General features: G+C 42.1%; 1 protein-coding gene across 1 annotated transcript; it reads right to left on the bottom strand.

The window, feature by feature from the left end:
* Window positions 1-266: 266 nt before the first annotated feature.
* On the bottom strand, window positions 267-23,805 carry LOC133346966 (ras-related protein Rab-1A-like). Its single transcript, XM_061558813.1, is given in 7 exon segments — window positions 267-1,572; window positions 1,574-1,702; window positions 9,958-10,089; window positions 10,581-10,676; window positions 12,257-12,352; window positions 22,813-22,885; window positions 23,585-23,805. Coding segments are annotated over 7 exon segments (618 nt in total). The 5' UTR covers window positions 23,608-23,805; the 3' UTR covers window positions 267-1,503.
* Between the last annotated feature and the right edge of the window lie 1,390 nt (window positions 23,806-25,195).

A 25,195-nucleotide genomic window follows, 5' to 3' on the forward strand; every position in this document is an offset into this window, starting at 1 on the left:
AGGAAATTGACATTGCTCAGTGTGCAGACAATGAGTTGTCTGCAATGGGGGAGAACCGAAAGCCCAAAGTTGACCCGAAGAAGCAACCAACCAGCCATTTACTCCACTCCAACCAAAACAAATTTGACAAAGTATGAATTTGGGCCTCGTACTGATAACATCCACAGTTAGCACTGCATATCTAAATTTCAAAACATTTTAAAACCAGGAATGCAATACTCCCACACCGCCACTGTGTACAAATCAGCAACACACACAGAGCAAAGTTAACAGGAGCAACTGAACAGTATACACTTTATTTGTTTCTGAAATGATTTGCACAAGAATGAGCGAGAAAGAGCAACAACAGCATGAAACCTTGCGCAATATGCATTTAAAGGCCAGAATGGTGCAGTGAGAATGGGTGCACGGCTGGCATAGTTTGTCCGTCACACACGTTCATTCCCAGTTAATCACCACCACTACCACCCACCACCTCCAAACAGCTGCACCAGCAGTCGGGTTGCGTAGCCTGTCTAGATGTGTGACTGCAGCGGTGTAGACTCGATTCTCCCATGAGACACGTGTTTGGGCTCGGGAAGGTTGGGGAGGAGGGGCACACACTGCGTTGTGGGGGCACTCATAAGCGTGGCTTGGCCGCAGCAGGCAGTTTTATTTACACTTGATAAACAAACGAAAACACCACTTCCAGTCATTGGCGAGCCCAGACAAAACGAGGCAAGCCAGCAGGGTTACAGACAAGACAGGTGAGTGTCTCCAACAGCAGACAAGCCATGGTTTAACTTCTTCTGGGGGTAATCTATGTTATACAAGGGGAAATGTTCTTTACAGCGCTCTAAACTAATCAAATACAGAATACATTGTGTGCAATACACTAGTATTCAATTACTGGTTTACAACCGCTAACAAATTAGAGCCTTTAGATTTATTAACTTTTTTATTCTTTCCCGCAAAGCAAAACATTCCTAGGGACATTGTTACCTTGAATAAAATCAGCGACCGTACTGAAAAATCACAACCAGATCTAACATGTTTTGGTCTAATTTATTCATTAAATACACAAGACAAAAAAATTCAATCAACAGCCTTCAGGTTAACTTCATTTTCAGGCAGTGCGAGGAGACAAATCTGCATGACAGTAACATCTGGCACCAAAGGGCAGCCGATTTGAAACTAGTGTGTGGCCACGATCGCAGTTTAGAGGCTCGGGTGGGAGGACAGAGAGCAAGTGCAACCTCATAAAAGCTGACTTTTAAGAGAAGAGAAAGCCAGAAAATGAAGTTAATCCAAATCAAGCCATAATCGACACTACAAACCATCCGGGACGAGGTGGAGACGTGAGTGTCCGCGGAGCGACCCGTCCAACGCCCTCCCCAAGAGCCCGTCCACCACTTGCCACTCTCCATGGGGAGGCACGTGCCGGGCCATGTGGTCATCTTGTTGGGTCAGGGCCGGGAGTGGAGAGAGAAGGAGGGGTTTGAGGGGGGGAGTCTCACACCACCTCTAGCAGCAGCCCCCACCTCCTGTCTTGACGGGAGTGCTCTCGATTTTGACGTTGGACTTTCCAGCGCCAGGCCTGTGTGGCCCCGGGCCCCATGCGCTTCTTGATCTCTGCTGCCATGGTCATGAACGCCTGCTCCACGTTGGTGGCATTCTTGGCACTCGTCTCCAGGAAAGGAATCTCCAGCGAATCCGCAAACTCCTGCAGCCACCGGCGGGGAAGGAGGCACGCACAACAGCAACAAGTTACACAAAATACTCCACGCAAAGACGGTTATAAACACGCTGCAGCCACCCTCGCCAGCTTCTACTGCCACACGCGTGCTCGTGTTGGCAAGTAGGAAATCACAAGCCCTCATGAAGTTGAGCTACAAGTAAATGTTTACTCAATATAAAATGGGGAAGTTGACGTACAAAAATTTAATTAACGAACACTTAAACCTGTAGCAACTGAACAAACACTGAAAGACTTCAGGAAACAACTTGAAACACATGTAGACACCACCAAATAAAATAATTCTCCTCGGAAATTTTAAAAGACACCAATATATGCCGTGCATGGGTACAAGTAAAAGTGAGCAGAAACATTTTGGGGACCGACTGAGACATTCTAAATGTCCCAGTTTCAATTAATAAGTGTCCACAGTTGACAGATCAATGACTTGATCATAAAAATACAGCACAGTACTATTTTCACATTCAACTGATAATGCCAGCCAAGTATTTTTAAGCAACTGTGTACACATTTAAAACCCTTTATTTGCACATGTACATGTTAATTAGATAATGAACAAAAAATAATAAATCAAGAGCTTACATAAGTCACAGAGAGAACATCAAGATTTTTTATATCGGTGTTGCCACCCACTGGATACTTCTGGTTATCGGACCTTATAACATTCTTGACTGGACATAAACCCTTGTAATTCAAGATGTGCCATAGAACTCCTGTGGCAAATGATAATACTGGCTTTGAAGAATGCTCATTAATTCACAACACTGCTTGAAGGTGGACCAATGGAGTATATCTTGAATTCACTCAATTGTTTTACTCTATGATGAACTAGACTAATCCATTAAACAATTACTTTAAATAGTGTTATCATTGCTTTCTACCCTCTTTAAACGGTGAGGTATGGCATTTTGACATTCATGTGGTTATCAACCACACCGTTTTCATAGCCGCACCATTCTTGAAAGAGACCAAGGTGTCAATGGGTTCTCTCGCACCTTGTTCTGAGATTCTGTCTGCAATGGCTGGCACAGACACAGTGCGCAAATGATTAAATAAATCTCTGTGCTTTCACTCGGCTAGTATTATAATGGCAGAGAATATCTATTTTACCTAGTTAAACAAGGTTAAATCAAGCTCAATTCCCTCCAGGATTTATTTTTTTAAAGGTACCACTTTGTGGAAAAGTCAAAAAGTGGTAGTTGGTGGACTGGTCCATGCCACAAACTTTTAATTTCAAACACTGGCTCAAGATCACAAATGGAGACGAGTGCTTCCCAATCATCAATTCAGAATTGATTAAAAATAAATGCACAAGATGAAGCACAAACATATCAATACAACGGCAGCAAGTAGCAGTCCAATAACTTTACTTCTCTTGATGTTTCGCAACGGAACAGGTGTGTGCACAGCAAATTTGACTCGAGCAAAGTAAAACACACTTTGCCTCGGGGTAAGCAATTTATGAAAATCTGTGGCCTGTTGCAATAAAGAACTTGAGCGTTATTCTTACCCTAACCTGTACCGCTCTATGACCAAGATAAGTTTCCCTTAGTGCGTTTATGCAGCCAACCACTCGCCCATTAGGATGAGGTGTTTCCAGTTAAAGTGCTCATGTAAGCTTCACTCAATGCTGCCACAATTAGAAAATAAATCCGCTTCACGCTTTCCAACCAAAGCAGACTACTTGCCAAGAAAGAGGAAAATGTTTAAGTTTATACAATTTGATTGTATCACAAGATGGGGGACAACAGATTCCTGGAGGAAGATGGAGGTGGAAAGGTGGTCAGTGTTTTGTACAACGTGGTGTGGGGGGTTACAGTAGACAGGGTGGGCAGAGGACGTACATTAACAAGGATGCTCTAAATAGTATTCAAACTGGCCACTGCAGGTGCAATCACCTTTTCGCAAGCAAATAAAAGAACCACCCAAATGTGGCTGCAGCATACCATAACAAAGTGGAACACATTGTGAACTCGTGTGCACTGCAAACGTTCTTAGTTCTCTAATGCCAGCAGCTGGATGCACAGCTTGGACATCGATTTAGAGTTGCCACTTAATTCATATCCATTTGAAAGAACAAGTACAGACAGATAAATCTAAAGATTGATCAACCGATTCCACATTGTGCAACACAGAAAGGATAAAGAGGGCAAAGAGGTGGAGGGGGGGTTGTGGAGCAGTACGGATAGGGGGAGGAAAAGGGAGAGGCCATGAAGAAACCACAAAGGAGTGGCGACCCCACCCTCTACAACGCGAATGTTCGTACGTGTGCATTCGCTTCACGTGCGGTTCTGCACATGGGCATGTGTGTGTGTACATGTCTTTGTGAATCTTATTTTAGGTGTTTGTGTTTGGTGCACTGCAAACATAACAGGGCAGACAAAGTCAATGAACTAGGTGCTGGACACCCCCCCCCCCCCCCGTGCATGACGTTAGACAGAGAAGGTGCTGGGTAAAAGCACCTGTCCTGACCGTCAGCATATGGCTGACTTCAGATCTTGGCATACACAGCACGTTAGCTTAATGCCTCTCAGACATTTTATTACCAACACAACTTGTGAAATGTATGTTTTGTGTGTGCGTACTTTTGAAATGAAATAACGTATGGTTGTTTAAATGCGTGCACGTTCATTTGTGGGGGGTTTTGTACATGTTAAAACAAGGATTACAAAAATCCACCATTTTGGAATTCAGACATTGTAACTTATTTGCACCGATATAGGACGTGGGGGTGCTATTACACACGCATGTTTATCCGCAGGTAAGCAGAAACACTTGGCACGTGTATAATAGAAGAGGATAAACTAAGTCTGCATTTACCTGAAGCTTGGTTTCCCAGGCAGCCATTAGCATGTTCCACACTCCCTATTTGCCCACTTGGATAAGGACATTGTTGGTAAATAGTGGTTTGTTGCACTTGTTCCATTCATTCAGGGTGTGTAAGAGATAGTTTAGTGGTTAAGCTTTGCAATAATCAACGGGTATCCAGTGTGGAAAGTCACGTGAATTGCGAGTCGTGTTGCCCCCTCCCCCACATAAGCGATGGATTTTAATGTTAGAGACTTCTGATATGCTGTGCATAGAACCGCATTCAAGATGTGGAACATACCAACAGCTGCTGCATATAAAAAGGAGTTTCACTGTATTGGGAAAATGTGCGGGTTTCATATTGTAATACTCAAATTGAAAGTGAAAATTTGGAACTTTCCTCATTTCCAGTTAAATCCCTGTAGTTCAATGTTTGTTGTTTTTGTTTTGTAATCACTCATGCTTATTTTTTTAATATTTTGAAATATTTGCCGAGCAGGATCACAGTAAATTATTAACTAAATAGGTAACACTGACAGGGCCCAGTTGACAGGAGTGACACTTACCATCTTTTCAATTCAAAGTAGTTTTTAGGGGCCCTCTTGGAAACAGTATTATTGGCAGTTTCTTTACAGCCAAAGAACAAAAAATGCAAGGAATGTGCTCTTAAAGGCCTGGAGCTATGCATGGCAAGCCAAACCTGCTCTCCCAAGCTGGCCTGCTGAACATAACCTTTCATACCTCTTGTGATTTGAAAGTTCAATTAAGATAAGGGATCGAGGATTTTTATCCTGGATAAATTAACTTACGAGTTTCATTTTAGTGGCACAAAGTTTGAATTTTGTTGTAAAAACAGACACTTAGACCCAGTTTAGTGTGCTATAAATTACAGAATTCTCCAGCCCTAGTTTGAAAGAAAGCTTATACAGTATTGCTTTCAGTCAGTAAAGTAAGTTATATTGGCTATGCACAACCCTACAGAAGATAGTAATAGTTCACGATGTAAGAAACATTTTTATGAAGGTATAAACCAATGAAACAGATACCAGAATACCGAGGATAATTAACAGAGAAAGGCCACTTTTTATCATACACCAATTCATGACAGTAGATTTCACCTTAAGATTTTAATGGTTGATGACTGCATTAAACCTGTTGAGTTACAAGAATTGTTTAATTCCTCACAAATGCCTGGGGGGGCTTGTTAACTTTTGGAGATAGGAAGACAGCTATTTTGAACACATATCGTTGGGAAACCTGGAAAGAATTTGCTTTATCTTCAAACTAAATGTCATCACATCACATGGTAAAGGACAGGGCACTTTGTTTATGGGCCCCAAATCTCAATTTTAAGTGCCCATAAACATGTTTTTGCGTGTCATTCAGAAACCGTTCAAAATATAACATTGCGTTATTTTCGTTTCATAGAGCGTTAAACATAAAATAGAATTAAAATGAGAACCACTGTTGTATCTTTTATTATTTTTCAGATATTAAGGTTTCAAGCGGTTTGAACAAAAAAAATGCATTTTATGATGTTCAAATCTCAAGAATTAGAAAACGGGTAAAATATAGGAGCTTCCCCTAAGAGTATTAAGTGGACACATTTTTGTTCTTTCTAAAAAAAAAAATCTTTATATTGAGCGGTTTCCGATGGGTACGTCTTTAAATATAACAAGGAGAATCAAATCGTCTCCAACTTCTCCAAAATAATAATTTTCTACACATTTTGGAGTATATATATATATATACACACACATTTTGGAAGTGTCTGATCTTTGATACAAAGTGTTAAAAATCATTCTTTGGGTCTTTCGGTAAAGTCACGTAGATAGGTTAAAGAAAAATAACAAAACTATGACGTTTCGATCACAACACAAGCGTTCGTCATCAGGAAGAAAATAGAGGGATAAAACTGCTGAAGCAGACTGTTTTAGCAGCTTTCCCCCTCTTTTTCTTCCTGATGACGAACGCTTGTGTTGCGATCGAAATGTCTTAGTTTTTGTTATTTTCTTTGAACCTATCGACGTGACTTTACCGAAAAACCCAAAGAATATGAATTCCTGCAGTCACGAAAGCTTTAAGTCAAGAGTTAAAAATCATATCAGGTTTTATCTAATAAGCTGAACACATCCTAATATACAGAGGACTGCAGAGCCTGGGCAATTTGCTATTGCTGGCTCACCACCTGGCTGCCTTCCAGCTTGTCAGTAGTTCCTCAAAGATTGCCATGTAGAACACGAACACTTTTTTTATGCATCTACATGTAAAGGTGACCCAGGTATAGGCAAGCTCTCACAAAAAGGGCTAAGGCACATGTCTATTCACATAGTATATTTAATGTTACTCATAGTCAAAGTTAAAATTGTTTCCTTATTCGCCGATGTAAAGCTACATACAGCAATTACATTGGGGAAACAAAACGACATGTCTCGGACCGTGTTCGCGAACACAAGGCAGAATTGAAACACGGCAGAACCAATATCTCTGGCGTGGCTGATCATTATTATAACGCAGTGGGTTCGCGCGATATTGTTTTTTCCAAGACCAAGGTACTCTGCAAACCTTCGGGCTACCATCAAAGATTTGTCCATGAAGCCATCCAGATATATAAACAGACAATTTCAACCGAGACTATGGGTATAAGCGGAGCAATCATTGGAAGGACGTTATTAACCAAGCAAAGTCCTAACTTGCTGTGGTGCTTCCATTCTTTCCTGCCGTTTGGCTGTTATCTCCGACTCTCTGAGTTGCATTGCCCTGTTAGGTGCCTCTGCATTAACGGGCTCGGGTGTCTCACTAACATGCCACCTCTGCTCCCTTAGCCTCGATGTATCGATGGTTCTGGCTGTGCGTCTCACTGGCGAGACCACTGTTGCGGTGGTTCTCTTGCATGGACGTGCTTGCCTCTCACAGCACAATTGGCAGCACCGCAGCTTGTGTTACACAGACATGACACTAACTTGGTGGTACACGTTATGTACATCGTTTATTGTTCAATTTGAATAACAGTTCCTATGATCACTGTTACATTGTTTTTATAGCTTTATTTTGGTGATTTTGAAAACGTTTTGTTGTAGTACAGATTTAGCCTGATAACTGTAATCTATTCTTTGGTTTTTTCGGTAAAGTCACGTATAAAAATAAAATAATAAATTAAATAATAGCATACGACGTTTCGATTGCAACACAAGCAATCATCATCAGGTATAATGAAATAGCGACATAGAATATAACCAGAAAACTATAGACAGACATATAAGCAGACAGATATCACCAAGATACATAGAGAGAGCAACCCAGGTACAGAGAGGTGATCGTCTCTGTGGGGTGGCCTTAAATAGACAGAGGGGGGCGGAGGCAGAGAGAGGGAGGGGGTAGGGAAAACATTTACATGTCAATGAGTACGAAGGGAGGGGAGTAAGGTAAGCAGGCTTAGAGGGAGACAGAACACACTAAATTAAATAACCTAGCAAAGTATCGAAATGTTATGTAAAACGACACAGAGAGTCGGTTTTACATAACATTTCGATACTTTGCTAGGTTATTTAATTTAGTGTGTTCTGTCTCCCTCTAAGCCTGCTTACCTTACTCCCCTCCCTTCGTACTCATTGACATGTAAATGTTTTCCCTACCCCCTCCCTCTCTCTGCCTCCGCCCCCTCTCTGTCTATTTAAGGCCACCCCACAGAGACGATCACCTCTCTCTGTACCTGGGTTGCTCTCTCTATGTATCTTGGTGATATCTGTCTGCTTATATGTCTGTCTATAGTTTTCTGGTTATATTCTATGTCGCTATTTCATTATACCTGATGATGATTGCTTGTGTTGCAATCGAAACGTCGTATGCTATTATTTAATTTATTATTTTATTTTTATACGTGACTTTACCGAAAAAACCAAAGAATAATTCCTGCAGTCACGAAAGCTCCAAAATTAAAACTGTAATCTACATTGTCTTATGGTTATTGTTTGACTTGCATCCCACACGGATTTTTGCACACAGTATTGAAATACGGTGTTTTTTCTGGAAGAGGTTGTGGTTTTTTCCAGGATTTTTCTGTTGCATGTAGTCACTTGAAGATGTTTTTGCTTTGTTGCGGTTGCACCCATGTCAAGAGCTGCATGGCTCACAGGGTTATACCTAATAAATGGAACAGAACTGAACTTGCTAATCCCCCTAATCTATCTGCCTATTCTCTCCCATCAACAGTTCTAATCTCCCATTAAAACTGCTGTTGTGCGCATATGCGGGGACGATACTCTTATGCGGCGAAGCTAATTTCATGCTAATCTCTCCCTAATCTCCCCCATTAACACAACTGACGTGCTTGCATCCGGGGATAGAATTCCTTTCCAGCTCAGACCCCACCTGTTTGCCCTTTGCCACATATATAATCTCTTGTTGTAACAGCTCTCTCTCACTGGTTCAGCAGTTCCACTGCTGGATTATTTTTTTCCGCCTGAGGACCGCTTGTGTTGCGATCGAAAAGTCGTGATATTTTTTTACTAAATGTTTCTACCTACGTGACTTTACCAAAAGAACCAAAGAGTAAAGCTACATACCATAACATTCCAGAAAAAAAATTGCTAAGAATTTTGGAATGGGCAAAGATCCACAAAACCAACTGACCAAAATAAAAATGGGACATGTTCTGGTGACTTAATATGCACATTCTATTGCAGGACCAGCCCAAAAGTGTCCCTGGTGTTTTATATAAAAGTCACCAAAGACTGCAACAACTTTGGCCAACCGGCCACTATTTTAAAGGAGCACAACATTTAAATGTCCTGGAACCACAATTGAAATGCTTATTTTCAGTTAAAGAGGCCTATTGCAGTTAGTGTTAAACAGGCTAATAAGATGCAACCTCAGTGCAGATGTAGTCATTGGTGGCAAACATTTGTTACAAAGGTTGAGCCATATAATGGTAGCACACTGGGCCAAGGGGCATCGGCTGCGGAACCATGGCTAAAATGTGTCAAAAGGCACGCAAATTCTGTTCCACACTATTTTAAAAGTGAAGTGAACATCTTAATAACATTAACATACATTTTTTTCTATATGGGTTCTATTATAACACATTTGAGGTAATTTATAGCTAAAAATCTTTCCATTGATCAATGTGCCTTGGAATATAGGCATTATAAAACTCGGTTTCAGTATTTATTTGCGTCTTATATCGCAAAATGTACTCTAATTTAAATTGCGGTGGATGCTGTGATGTTCTACACCAACTTCCATCGTGCTAACAACATATAGAACACACTTTAAGGATTCGGCTATGAATATACTGCTAATAGTTTGTACATGACCGGGTGAAAACCAAACAATGGAATACTGATTTATCTCAATAACTGTTGAAATTGGAAGAGTGAAGATGAGGGGCTGTGAGAAACAAAGCATTACCACACCTTGGCAGTCGTATAGTCCACCACTTTCTTGGTGGTGAGGTCGCATTTGTTGCCAACAAGCAACTTGTTGACGTTCTCGCTGGCGTAGCGATCAATCTCCTGCAGCCACTGCTTCACATTGTTGAAGGACTCCTACACCAAGCAACGGAATGCGACTGTCAGTAAAACATTGCGTTGCATTTGTATCGGTAAATTATGCACTACAGAACCCAAACAGCATAGACATCAGGAACTGTATTATACTATATATTGATTGCTAACTAAAATACAAAACTACATGGTAATCAAGGTCTAAAATAGTATAAAGTACAGCTCTTACATCAATCCACTAGTGGATGAAGCCATCCTCACAACATGTTTGCTGTAGGGGTTATTTGAACATACTTCACCATACTGGTCAGTGCAGCTTGAAGGCAGGTGGGAGAGCACTGGTTCAGATATCACTTGCCACTGCTGTTAGCCATGCAGTGCAATGCAAACAATGTCATGGCTAATCAGAACAAGGTTAGAGTAGGGTATGAAAGTGAACAGACGGCACCAGAGTTCTGGGGTTAAAGGCATTCACAGTGCACAGAATGAGAGATGCAATTACATTTCAAAATCGAGCGTGGTTACATGTGTACCTGATCCGTGACGTCGTACACCACAATGATGCCGTGGGCGCCCCGATAATAGCTGGAGGTGATCGTGCGGAAACGTTCTTGTCCTGCCGTGTCCCACTGCACACATATACACAACTTGTTAAGGCACTACCGGGTGATGTTTAGCACGTTGTAATATCAATTTAACAAACATATGGGAGCTGGAACAGACTATTGTCACAAAGTAATTTGGATGGTTCGATTCCAAAAGCAAAACAGTAGCTTATGATGTCTGTCATGAAGTGGATAGGTAATTGGAGCCTGACATTAAGTGCATTCATCCATTATATACTGCTACCAAGCTTAAAATTTACCCAAGGAAACTTTGCAAATAAAGAAATATGTTAAACTTGTAGGCTTTCGCAACCAATATTATTCATAATAAAGATTTTTTTAGGATAGAGTTAAAATAACGCCATATTTATATTTACGCGATCTAACCAAAAAACCTTTATTATGAAGTATTTCAGAGCACTAAGTTAATTGAAATATTTTACCTGGAAAATCCTTTGAGATGGAACATGTTGTACTTTTTACATTATATGTATTCATGTGTAGTTATAAATAATCCTGATAGCACTACTTAAAATGAGGACAATTTGTCACAATATAAACTGTAAAGTCAGTTCTCCTATAAGGTGGTAGTTGTTCCTGAAGAACACGCGTTATGGAAAAATCAAGTGAAAATAACCGTTGAGTCAATGGGAATTAAGATGTTAAGGGCTCGGTTTCATAAACACCAACATGACTGAAATTTTTCATGATAATTTGTCCTATTGTTGATTTTAAGTGTTCTTTTATAATGACCATGTTTAAGTTTGATAACATAATTTATGGATCAAATAAAAAACATTAAAATGAGTGAAATATGCATGTTAGTGTTAATCGCTAAGCAATAGAAAACGTAGCCGTGGAGGGTGAAGAAAAAACGATGAAGGGTGTTAAGTGACTCGCTTAACAGATTTTAATAATATTCTATGGGTCTTTCGGTAAAGCCACGTAGATAAAAAAATATCACGATGTTTTGATCGTAACAAGCAATCGTCTTCAGGTGATGGACGATTGCTTGCGTTGCGATCGAAACGTCTTGATATTTTTATAATTTTTCTATCTACGTGGCTTTACCAAAATACCCATATAATGTATTCCTGCAGTCACAAAAGCTTTAAGTCAAGATTTAGATTTTAATACAATCTTTTAAAATAAAAAATGTATAACCATAACAAATATTTATGAAATGTAAATAAACTCATTGTTTTTAACACTTACCACAAGATAAGATGGCTGCTTAAGACGAGTAGGCTAAAGCACAGTCCGCGATAATGTGAGATGCGTATGCAGGCCGAACAAAGACTGAGGTGCATGGGTAGAATCTAGTAGTATTCCGCCTTGTGTGATGCGACAAAGGCAGTCGCACAACCGCTTATTCCTAGTCGCGCGACGTAGTTCTATTCACTCAATCACGTTGTCCAATTCTCATCCGTATTAAAAAAAACGTGTTCCCCAATAAATTCAGCGTGTTGTATCCAATTGGCGTTATGAAAACACACGTTGTCGCAGAACCCACTGTATAACCATGACAGCCGCTTGATGACATGCGAGAACAATGGATGACAAAATGATGAGCATTGCATACATGGGGAGACAGTAATACTCACTATCTGGAGCTTTATGGTCTTTCCATCCAGCTCTATTGTTCTGATCTTGAAGTCCACACCGATTGTGCTGATGTAACTTTCTGTGTAGGTGTCATCCTGTGGGGGAAAACAGTGGTCAGGGAGCACTTCCGAGTCACTCGGTGTATGTACATTATACCTGGGCGTTGAGGCCTGGAGAAAGGCTGTAAAATTATGAGATCAACCACAGCACTTACTGAGGCAATAGAAAAAGCAAACGTTGTAGAGATTGGCTCTGTGGCAAGATTTCACCAAATTAATGAACGTTTGACTCATGCGTTAACTACATGCATACGAGGGTGTTTCAATAAGAGACAATAGTTATTTCCAAAGAACATGTGTTACTGAATACGCCAGAAAATGTATCCACGAAGTAATCCTCTCCCAAAATGTACTTGTCCCAGCAGCCCTCCAGCTTCCTACTCAGAGCAGCACAACTGTTATGGTTGGTCCCCAAGTCATGCCGGCAATACGGTCAAACCACATTCCACATAGTTTCCTTCAGGGAGGTCCAAAGAGCCTTGCATACATCGTTAACACAACCATGATTCAGTGTTGCAATCATATTGAAGCATCATTCTTCAATAGATTTCTCTCGCCCTTACATCCTCAAGAGGACAATAAATAACAGCTTGCTGCTATTGAAATGTGCAAAGGTCCTGCCATCTTTGATTACGTGATACCAGGTACATAGCCAATTGACGAAGAAATTTAAATTGGGGAAAAACGCTTTACTTTTTACAACACCCTCATTAAAAAAACAAATTTAGAATAACTCCCTCTACCTGTGATAACAATGTACTAATGAACAAGATTACGTCTTCAAAAACAATATTATATTTGACAGATGGATCACTTGGGTGTGGACTCAATAAGACCAATGTGTCTTCATATCGTGCTGTTGGGAATTAAAATTCTGCCAAAGGAGTGTAGGCCTGTGCCCTCATCGAATTAGTTTTAAGCACAGCTAACCATGTTTGGGCAGCATGCGTCATTGCTACAACTGTAGTACTTAGAATTCTCAAATTGTACAGTGGTTTGACTTGATTGTTTGTCTACCATTTGTCAAGAATGCCGTTTATGTTACAACTAGTTATGTTCGAGATAACTTCCTTTTGTATTCGATCTGTCATTTGTGCAGGCCAAATAAGGGATTAACGGAGTAATGTAGCAATTTGACTCCCTCACGATGAGATGAATCGTTGTGATTCGGAGTAGAAATATGATTTCAGAATAATGTATTGACATTGTAGTCAATGTAGCACATGTAGTGGCTGCAGGGTCTATACAAAGAAATGAGATACAACATAAGGGTAAAAAACCCAACAATCTTGCATACATAATTATACACGTATTGTGAGCATGATAATGTATTGCTTACTAGCAGGTATACCCGATCTTCGCACGGAAATAGTTTAGTCCATCACAGATGTGACGTCACCGCTCACTTGCTGTGCAATCGATTTCCATTATTGCACCCCCCCCCCCCCCAAAATACAAAAGTCTATTTTTTTATACTTTTTGCATTGTGTACAGTCTGGAAGCTACCCACATGCCAAATTTCAAGTTTGTTGCATGTTGGGAAGTATGCTAAACATTTCGAACAGACACATTCACAAATTTCCCTTTTATATAATAGATTTACATGTCTGGACCTCAATGAATACTAAAACCTTAACCTACAATGAAAATACATTACAAATGAAAGATATCAAAAGCATTCATGTTTTGCATCAGTGATTCATGATAGTGAAACAAATTCTAATCGCCAACTAAACAAAGAGAATTTTTACTTTACTTACGCTACAAAAACACATCTAAACCATGCATTGCTACTAAAGCGTTCATTCCCATGCAAGTCAAAACATGGCAAACCTGCACACCAATCATTGCTCTCACTACTTTGAGAGTTTTTGGAAAACTACCTTAATTTGGCAGAATTTTGGAAATCTCCACTTAACTATATACAGTATTATAAAGCAGCATAAGTATTGGTCATTCCATCTTCAGAGCTTCCACTGAATACTACAAAACACATGTTTTCAAAAGAAAGCCGTCTCTGGTGTAGACCAATCAGTTTCAAGGACAATGCATATATTATCAGTGTTTTTTGTTTGCATTTTGACCACAAGTATGCACACATGATTCCTTGGAAAAAGGTTTCAGTTTTGTTGCCAGAAAAAAGGGGAAAACCCCTATTATATTTTGGTACTGGCAAAATAGGTCTAATGATGTACATGTTTCCAAGTTTAGCTTTAAATACTGGGAGTTTCCATGAAACCCTAAGAATATTGTTTTAAGTAAATATCTGCGTGCCTAAAGCATTTAACTGAACCTTGTTTCCCCCAAAACCTATGAAGCCTTATTATACAGTTATGTACACTTTCATATGTCCGTTATGAAAATGTAATTTGTCAATTGGTATACAAGAAAATCAGTAACATGCTGCAATGTATGTAATCCAGTGAACTTACACAGGACCATCAACGAATGCTTTGTGCGACAATCTTATTAATCCGGACGAGCATATGAACTACATCTAAAGGTTACCTAAACATATAGAAATGTAAGGTATACACACTTGTAAGCTAATTCATGAGTGTGAATTGGTGCAACACATGCTGCACCACCAATCCACTTGCTATGATGCAAAATATTGAAGTCCCCTTCCCATGAAAGAGTTTTGAAAGTGATGAAGAGGTGATTACTTCATTGAAATCCCGGTTTCAGAGGCAAAAAACACATTACTTGGTGGCAGGAAACTCACCCACCGCTGGGTAATGTATGTGACGCTGGTTGGAAACTACACAGACAAGGAATAAACATCTTTGCCAACTTTGCTAGCACAGGTCGATTCCCCTGTGGTGCGGGGGAAATGTTTTGATCTTCCCTCATGCTTCAGCTCATAAGCTATTTTGGTGGAAGGCTTAATGAAAGACGTGACATCACTAAGATGAGCAAGTGGACAAACACTATATTTTACAAGAATAGACGTCAGCCGATAAGCAGTCCTGGCTAATCAATAAAATGAAAACAAAGGTGTAACAGATCAACATAGAGAGAGGGTAGTTGGGGGTGGCACAAGCCAGTGTCATGCAGTACCACACTACCGTATACGTGGATCAGCCAAAGGCACCATGTGGGGTACACACCTTGGTAACCTCTGCCTGAATGCTGCTCGCAGTGTGGAATGGACTTTGATCGGAGAAACACCACGTTTCCAGTCCAAAACGTCTAAAACACGGACTGCATCTTTTCAAACATTACTATATTAAAACTAAACATGACGAATGTTAGTCTGCTGTTGCTGATGCAGCAGATAAAAAAAACATTGTATAGTTAGTCTTTCAATAAATAACTACGCTAAAATTGACCAGTCCTTGTCCTTTTAGGCACATATCTAGGGTGGTTAGAACTCCATTCTTTCACCTTAGAAATATTGCCTGGCTGCATCGATTCCTGACACCTCATTACTTTGAGAGATTGGTTCATGCTTGTGTTCGCCCAACTTGATTACTACAACGCATTACTGTTCGGGATTCCGAGTGAGGTCCTGGGTTCGACTCCACCTCGTTCAGAATGCAACTGCGAGAGTGCTTACGAATACACCGTTTCACGAGCACACATTCTCTTGTCTATGCACTGGCTACCAGTCAAGTAGTAAATTATAATATACTGCTGCTGACCTACAAGGCTCTGAATGAATTCGCTCCACAATGTTTATATTCAAAATATGCTCCTGAGATATTCGGATCACCTTCTCAGTACCTCGACATCAAGACTCTGTTCCTGAGCTGATTGGGCTTTTGCCAGTGGAGCTCACAGACCACGGAACACTGTACCTTTGGTAATAATACAAATGTAGTCAGTCGAGCTATTCATGTCCTTCTTGAAAACTCACCTTTTAAATTGGCTTTCACTTATTAGTTCAGGCCATTTACCCTGGTTCTGTTTACATCCTGCCATCCACACCTATTTGCATGGTTCGCTACGTATGGTGCGAAGGAAGTTCACCATACATACATACACGCACATGGTGTATTGAAATCTATGGAAGAAATTCGCCTTTTACATGTCAATTATTAATATTATGACGTACTGGGTGATCACAATTTACATGGCTTACATTCCGACAGTGGATGGTAGTGCGATGGGTTGAGGGAGAAGCGTTACGACTCCACCTGCATTTTTTTCTATAACCACCTTCAGTCTGAAATTTATCCCCCTTTCCCCAATTTGGGGCATTAGGGCAGAGGCCTAATGAGCCTTCGAATACATGCCGACTTGAACTGTGGCCTACATCATTGAGTCTAATAAGTATACAGACCACGTCTTATTTGAGGATCCTGAGGGTGTTAACTGGTTATCCAGGTCAGGATTTTTAGTCAGCAGGTCAATACATATGGGTAGGAGTAAGTAATTATCAGTGAGCCTCAGGGGCTCCGACGTCAGAAATTAGGGTCAGCTGGCACGCACCACCAATCACTGTGGATGGGCGCTTCAGCCTGCACCAACACGCTAGCCTTACAGCCCTTGAGACTCTTCATTCTCTTAAATGTAGGGCAGCAATATAGTTGCAGCAGTCAGCCAAATCATGCCCCATATGGAGATAGAAAAAAGGTGTGGCCATGCCTTTCCTCAAAGGGACCTTGTAATTCTCGAATGGTCGGTTTCATAGGGGAGTGGCCTGTTTGGGCAATGACATGAGAAATGGCAGGGAAATAATTAACCACAGGAAAAGTGCTTAGACCATGAAAAGTGATGCACAACCCGAGACATGCTTAAACATCAAAATCCCCCAGTTTGAGAGCCCTAGGGATAAAGAGAAGGGAGCCCATGCCATACATTTACCTCACGTTAACCGGGACTCATAGGGTACACCACAGTGGAGAGAAGTATTGAATTATAGCTCTATTATCTATCGAACAAAATGTATATAGGTCAACTCCACGAACATGCTATGCATGACAGCAAAACTAATAGAACTTAATTTTGATACATTTAAAAGAATAATCACAATTGCGTTGATGCTGTTGCAATAAAAGTTACAAAAAAAAACAATCTTGTAAATGGTGAATATGGTCAAATGCATTTGTAAAAAGTGAATTGCATGGAAAAAAGTCAAGACTACAACAATCTCCAGACGTACATCTTCTCCACTGCAGAAGCGAGCCGGGTGAAACCGAGAGCAACATCATCCCAAAAGAATGAGGACGTAGGACCGTTGCCAGCGCAGCCGATTCGTGGATATGGACTGTACCAGATCACCTGTGGGGCTCCGGTGAGAGGGCTCCTCCCACTGACAAAAGGTATCGGCCCACTCTCACAAACAGGTCATTAAGGTTAAAATGCAAAACTTTGAATACGGTCAAATACGAGATCTGGCTTCAGCTGCTAGTGGGACGTATGCTCCATATTCCAGAAAGGGCACGAAAGGGATTGGGAATTCGTTGAAGAAATTAGAGCCTATATACGATGTGTAAACATCAGAACTGAAAAGGACAGGTGGCCATTGCGTGGGGTCGTTGCCACACCACCATCGTGTATAGTATATACGCTAATATGAAAGTTAACGCATGTGTTTATGTATATTTATGAATGTTTGTGTTTATGTACTGTATTGTAGATGTGCATGTGCGCGCTAGTGTATGCATTAGATGTGCAACTATTCATCTCCCCCACCACCACGTTTCGAAGAATAGTGGAATTCAAGACGAGAATCGATTATTTTAAATGGAGAATTCATTACTGGCTGCAGGATTCAACATAAATCAATCGAAACGCACCAATGCTTGCACATGTAGCACACGCTTATGAGTCAATATTAAGGAATCGATCCACCATTACATCTCTTAGGATTTATGTACACGTGTCACGTATGCACATGTAAGTACATGTTCACGTTTGTAATTTTATACGAGTATGTATTTATTGTACCGTATGTTGTATACATGAAGCACAGTGCATATTGATTGCCGCGTATATAGAGGCGGAAGAGAAATTAGGGTGGTGGTTGGCTGAGAGTGGAATAATGCACATTGATTGCAGTCATTACTATTCACAGGCACTCTGAAGATTATGCCTAAGGAGTGGCATGCAAGTCTGATGTATATATGCAGAACTTCTTTAGTACTGCACGAGCCAACCGTGCTAATCGGAAGGATGTGGGAGATGCCACAAAATGACAATGCAGTCCCGACTTGTAAAGTCAAAATGAGCTCATTTATGTGGGCAAAACATTTCAAGATGGCCTGCTTGTTTTTATGTACAACTATGTATGTTTACAAAAATTTCCAATACATACTGTGTTTACTAATACAGTATTCATGTTTTTCGCCTTGTAATAAGACAATCACCCATAATATACCTGATCTTGGTAAGCTATGCAGGGTTAAACGTGGATACTGCTTGGATGAGCGTGCATCGTGGTTAAAAACAAGCCTTGCAGAATGACATTTGGCTTTGTCAGAACACTAACATCTATGCTACTCATCTTCACCAACCTGCAATGACAAGCTTGGTGAAGTATGGTCAAATAACTCTCACAGCAGTGCATTGACAAAAAGGATGTGCCTCTACACAAAATATAAAATGTCACTGAAAATGCTGTCGAGTAATCTCCGAGCAACACATGCTATCGAGATGGAAAATACATCTCAAAATTCCTACACAAGTTGACAGAACATACTTGTGCACAACAGCCAATTACCCATGCAAACATTCATAACATCATTCCAAATGCAACGAGGTAAGATTCCAATGGTTTGTCATAATGCTGCGTTGTCTAAATATTAGATCATCCTGGCATGTTATTTTAAATTGTGCATTATTTACACATTTTCCCATTTTGTGACAATTCCTTTTGAACGTAGTTGTGCATTGTAACGACCAATAAGTTAAATTTGCATTGTTTCAGCCACACACTTTATTCAACCAAGTAAAAACATTGATAACATTTTGAGTGACGAATTATGTCAGTGGAAGCAAAGCACAATCACTTCCTGTGACGTAATCTCCCGTAGTGCCAGAATGCATGTATATCTTGTGGGGACTCAAACCCCGACATAACAACCTTATTTATAATGATTGGCTTAATGACAAGGTCCTGCACACCCATGCTTGTATCACTATCACCTTGAATAGAGGGGCACGACCCTATAAACAGCAAAAACAGGGAGGCTTGAGTGAGGTTTCATGAACTGCACTGACAGGTCGACATTATTACATGTCCTTGTCCTACAGAAAGTGCCTTGCAAATTACCACTTAGGCAGTCTTTTCTAAATAAAAAAACTGATATACCAATGAATCAGAAAACCAGACAGACAAGTGTAAGAGAACATGTGTACAATAGAATGTGCGGCATACGTGTCACATTCATTTTCAAGTGAACACTCGAGAGTCCCAAGTTATTGACAGGCAGTCTGAATCAGTTATGATGCTTACATTTAGACCAAGGCTGTGGCTAAAGCACTTGTTACGAAAATTATTAATGTTTATCAATAACCAAAGCTGTCACACATTAAGGTACCCTTTAAATAATTTAAATTTGTCATCAATAACCAAGGCATTCTAAAGAAGCGATACAGCAGATTTAAAACTCCTGGCGATCATTTTGATGTGGCTTCAATGCAAGACGTTCAGAGGACACATAAGGAATGATTCAGATTCATTTCTTCCAATATGCTACAATTGCAATTGTGTTGCCCAATTCAAAACACATTGAACGCTACAATAAATGCTTACACCACCAAAAAAAACATCAAACTAAAATTGTTATGAGTTTGAGGTTCTCTAATTATATCTCAATTAACCTCAACATACATTCCCAATTTCAACTCATATTTAATTTAGAACTACCTACAGAAAGCAGACAACAATCACACGCGACTGTCCACTTGTCTTCAGTTTAACATTTAGGCTTTCCCAAACAATGTCTTCACTCTGGCCATACAGATATTTTACTTGCAAATAATGATCCTCCACAAAACGATACAGATTCTCTTTTTATATAATACTTAATATAAATATTAATGTATTCCTTCTAGAGATGTCTGCATTCATTTACAACTGGGCTGGGGGGGGGGGGGTATACAAGTTAGTTTGGGCCTTCACAGGGCCTAGGTTTACAGTTCAAACCCAGCGGATAAAGTAGAGAACCGCAATATGCTTCAAAATGGATGTTTCGGCTCCCGTGACACCAATCGCATGAGCAGCCATTGTGTACCAGAGTCATTGCCCAAATGAGCAAATATAAAAAAATTACCCGGAAATTAATTTAAATAGAAAGACTGCACGACGCAACCATCACATTTTCAAGACCCTCCGGAAACAGGGTCACGAGGCTCAGTGAGTCTTTCCTGGGTAAAAAAAGCTAAATACAAATCTATTGTGCCCAAGCCCAAACTCCTTAAAACTTCTCCACAGACATGGGTAGATTAAACATTATATCAGCTAACGGGGAGGAGTATTGTACAATTACTTGGCAATTCATGCCAAGTAACCAAAGAGCACAATTAAACTATCACTCATGAAGTATAGACTTGGGTGACTAGTTCCGTGGACAACATGCACACACGTCTGCCTTCCTGTGTAAGTAATTACAAATATAGGGATTTGCACTGTGACAAGGGGTTACGAAGCAACCTGATGAGTAGTCAGGTACATGTGATTTCCTCAACGCGAACATTCTGTTTTAAAGTTATTGTTCAGAGCTATGTATCTGTATATGTAAACGTATGGTAAATTACGTAACATTACATTTGATGAATGGGCCTGGAGGTTAACGCACCTACAAGAGCTCTAGTTCCCAAAACATCGTGGTAAAACTTGCAGTTGCCTGTTATTTTCTGCAGTGCGTGCCCTGCTATAAATCATGCACAAATACGCTGGCATCTTCTGCAGCATTGATGTTGTGGCCCAAATAATTATTTCGTATATACTACTCTTATCTTAACTATAGCACAAAAACAGCAATCCATCTTGAACTACCATTTCCTGATGAAGTATCTATGAGAACATTTTAACAAAGTACAAATTATAATAGCCACCACTGTATAACTCACATTTTTTTCTTGCAAATATTATGTATCAAAATAATGCCATGTGCATATAAAACCATATTTGGATTTTAAAGCAAGATGGCATTGAAATGTTTACGGACTGCAATGCCTTAAATTCTAAACGTGCATCTTTTTGGATTCACCACCACCACCACACAGAAATGGTTATGCTAAAGAAATGTGGAACATTACGTAAGAAGCTTGACCAACTGGTTTTTTAAATAGGTTGCGAAAGGAACAATTTCTAAAATCACTGCACTTTCTACCTTCAAGCATCCTTATCTGGATTTCTGAGGTAATAAATGTGGAAATCTCACTCTCCTGAAAGACAAATGTTTGTACTATACACATTCGACTTTACTAATGGTAGAATAATTACATTCAAATTAGCATGACACCCACATCTCAAGAGTTTCCAAAATTTCACTCTGCAAAGCAATACACCATAACCCAAACATATGACTCCACGGATGTATGACGGTTCATAAAATACTTGACAATCGTTTGGTTAACACATTTTGAAGGCCACAGGACTTATACGGAAGTATACCCAACACAAAACATGCATGTTGCCACTACAAGTGTTGTATGCTTGAAGGACAGCGGTTTGCCGTGTCCACATGACATCTCAAACGGTAGGATTCAAAGAAAAACATGTACCATCTTGAAAACACATTATTTATCGCAATGGTTTGTCTATAAAAGCTAATGGTTTTGAATATTATATAACTTGGCTTGCCTCTAAAGACACTACACGGATAGGCAAAGTGAATACTGTTCTGTTGTGGATGTTGACCACTCGTCACTTCCTCTCGTCAGCTGACTGGCACACTGCATGACTTACTAAACATTCCTCACCTAAGCAGCCACCAGCGCAAGATGTACACGAGTGTCCTAGCTTAAGAGGTTAATAAACGTTTCACTTCAGTAACACAGCGCAACACCGATGCTCCTCAGAAATACATACATCTGCATATTGAAAACTAACAAAATAGGGAGCATAAACTCCACTATACACAGGTACTTAGACTGCCATCGATGCAGAGCTTATTTTTGGCATTAGTCACCTGTACGCACTCCTTTAATATCCTATTTAAACCAGTATTAATGGTGAAATTTCGAACGAGATCAATAACATGCATATGGTGACCAACATTTGGTTAGGAATTATATAAAGCGGAACGGTAAGCCACGTTGAAAAACATTACAAACTTGCTTTAAAAAAATGAAATATAATCTCGTAAAACAAGTACTGTATAGCGCGTTCACATTACGCGAGCTCTGAGAAGTTGGTGACGTGTGCGTCTTAAACGCATTGGCAGGTGGCGTAAGCGTTCATTGAAACGATAACAGTTGTAGGTCAGCACCCATAAAAACGTGCCCCAGTGGGATTGGGGGGGTAGAATGCGTTCACTTGTCTTAATTGGGCCGATATAACGAGAAGGAGCGCCAGCGGCACGGGACGAGAGGGGTCTCACCGCGAACCGCAGGAGCAGACACGACTTGCCAACGCCGGAGTCGCCGATGAGGAGGAGTTTGAACAGGTAGTCACTGCCGAGAGAGCGCGTTCAGTGGTTAAACACGAGGGCACTCGTTATACTCGCCGGTAAACATGCCCCGTCACCCACACGCCGCCGGTCGCCGTCAGGTGAACCGAGTGCAACGCGATCTGTTTACTGGGCGAGGAAGAACGGCCACACGGCAGGTGACACCGATGCTGCGGCGACCCCCACAGCTCGGCCAAGAAAATTACCTCTCTAACGCAAAACCCTTTAAAGAGGCGCCCTGGGCCCGACAGCGCTGACGCCCATCGGGCCCGGCACACAAGGGCAGCGAGCAAGTCGAGGTTGGACCATGTCAGCTCGAATGTCATGCTGGTCTCGGCGAAACGCGACTGCGCGTCCCCGCTCGGCAACACTTTCACCGCCTCGACAAGAGCCGAGCGAAGCGACCTCGCCTCGCTGCCAGTAGAAACAAAGGCGGCCGCGTCACCCCGCCGGCTACGAGCGCAGCACCCGGTGCAGGCCCCGCCCGGGCCCAGACACTCCCCAACCTAAGAGGGCTTTTCCCTCGTATCTCTCCCGTTTCTCTCCGCCCGCCCGCCCGCCCGCCGCCGTCTCGTCTGCCTCTCTCGCTCCGGGCCCCGGGTGAAGCATCGCCCACGACGACCCGGTCACCCCCCACCACCACCACCCTCAGCCGACCAGACTCCGCACTCGCGTCGCCGCCGTCGTCGCCGCCGCCGCTTACTATTCGGGGTTCATGGTTGACATCGCTGGGAGAAAGGCCTGTGCAGCAGAGTGTCGTAGCGCGGCGTGACGGAGCGCGCTGCGGGAATGAGGAGCCTGTGGGGTGCCAGTGGAGAGGACGAGGACGCGGCTCTCTCGCTGTCTCTGCGCCTCCGCACGTCGCTGGCTCCGCACAAGATGGCGCCGGGCAGGGCAGGAAATGGCCGAGCCTTCCGCTCCGGCAGCGCCTTTACATTCCCCAGTGCGCACGCGCGCCCCGGACGCGCGGCGCGGCCTCCCATTGGCTCGCGCCCGAGCGGCCCGCCAATCGGGCGTCGGCTCGCCGGCGGCGCGTGCGACCCCCCCCCGACCAATCGCGACGCGTTCCGGCCCGCCGCGGCGCCTATGCGCTGTGGCAAATTAAATGGGATCGCCCGCGCCGACGTCATCGGGAGACGTGGCATCACATGACTGCGGCGTGCGGGGCGGGGCCGCGGTGGGGGGTGGGGGGGGTGCGCGGATCACGTGACGCGAGGCGGCAGGGGCGCGGAAGTGGAGCCTGGGGTCTGTGACGTGGAGACGTCGGTGGCTGGCCACGGACGAGGTGTGTGGGCGTCGCCGCGAGCGGTGGACGAGTGGCAATGGGCGTGGCCACGGCCAGGTGAACGTGGCCCGGGCGCGTGGGCGTGGCCTCTGGTGCGTGGGCGTGGCCTCTGGTGCGTGGGCGTGGCCTCTGGTGCGTGGGCGTGGCCTCTGGTGTGTGGGCGTGGTCTCGAATGGGCGTGGTCTCGGCTGCGTGGGCGTGGCCTCTCGTAGGGGCGTGCTCGCTAGATAGATACGAACCGACTGGACGCGTTTTATACATTTTGCAAAGCGGTAGAGCATATTCTTTTGGTCTTTCGGTAAAGTCACGTAGATAGGTGCATGTTACAATTGCCAGTTTCCTCTATGATTACTCCGGAAAGATTCGAGTCACTGTTATTGACATGGCGTATTTTAAAAGGTGGCCGAGTGGCGAGAGAGCCACACCGATTGAACTTAGGCTCTCAAGGGTCGTGAGTTCTCAGCCCGGGCACCAATCATTGCACAGACTCTCATCCGATTTCGTTTAATTTGTAGAAAAAAACTACATTCTGCATATCCAGCTCTTCGAATCAAAAGCCACTTGGCAGGCCAGTCTAATCATACTTCTTTCCATTGCACAACCGAGCCATGTCGGCGCCCTATCAAGCCCGGCACGGCTCGGGAGGCGTCTGGTTGTTTTCCACTGCTTCATGTCACCGTAACCATTTTCAAATGGCTTTCGTTGTTGTGAATTTCCTTTGAATAAATAATTTCTCCTTACATGACGCCGCTTCTGATTTGTATTTTGTGAGTTTATTCGTGTAATCGCGTTGTATATGGATGATTCCTATATCTTTTCTTTTTATCAAGGTCTTGATTTGTGAGAGCTTTAATTACCACGTAAATGCGTACTGCTTGCATTACTTGACGGTCTCCAAAAGTAAAATAATCCAGTATCAGTACTGGACAATAATGGAATGTCCTTTATTAGTAGAAATATAGACATTACACTAGAGGGCAGGCTGTCTTACTGGTTGGGTGACGTGACAATAATCACTTGACCACACAA

This window comes from Lethenteron reissneri, chromosome 25 (genome assembly GCF_015708825.2).
Source record: "Lethenteron reissneri isolate LAM-NWPU_2019-01 chromosome 25, ASM1570882v1, whole genome shotgun sequence".
In the NCBI taxonomy this organism is placed as follows: domain Eukaryota; kingdom Metazoa; phylum Chordata; class Hyperoartia; order Petromyzontiformes; family Petromyzontidae; genus Lethenteron; species Lethenteron reissneri.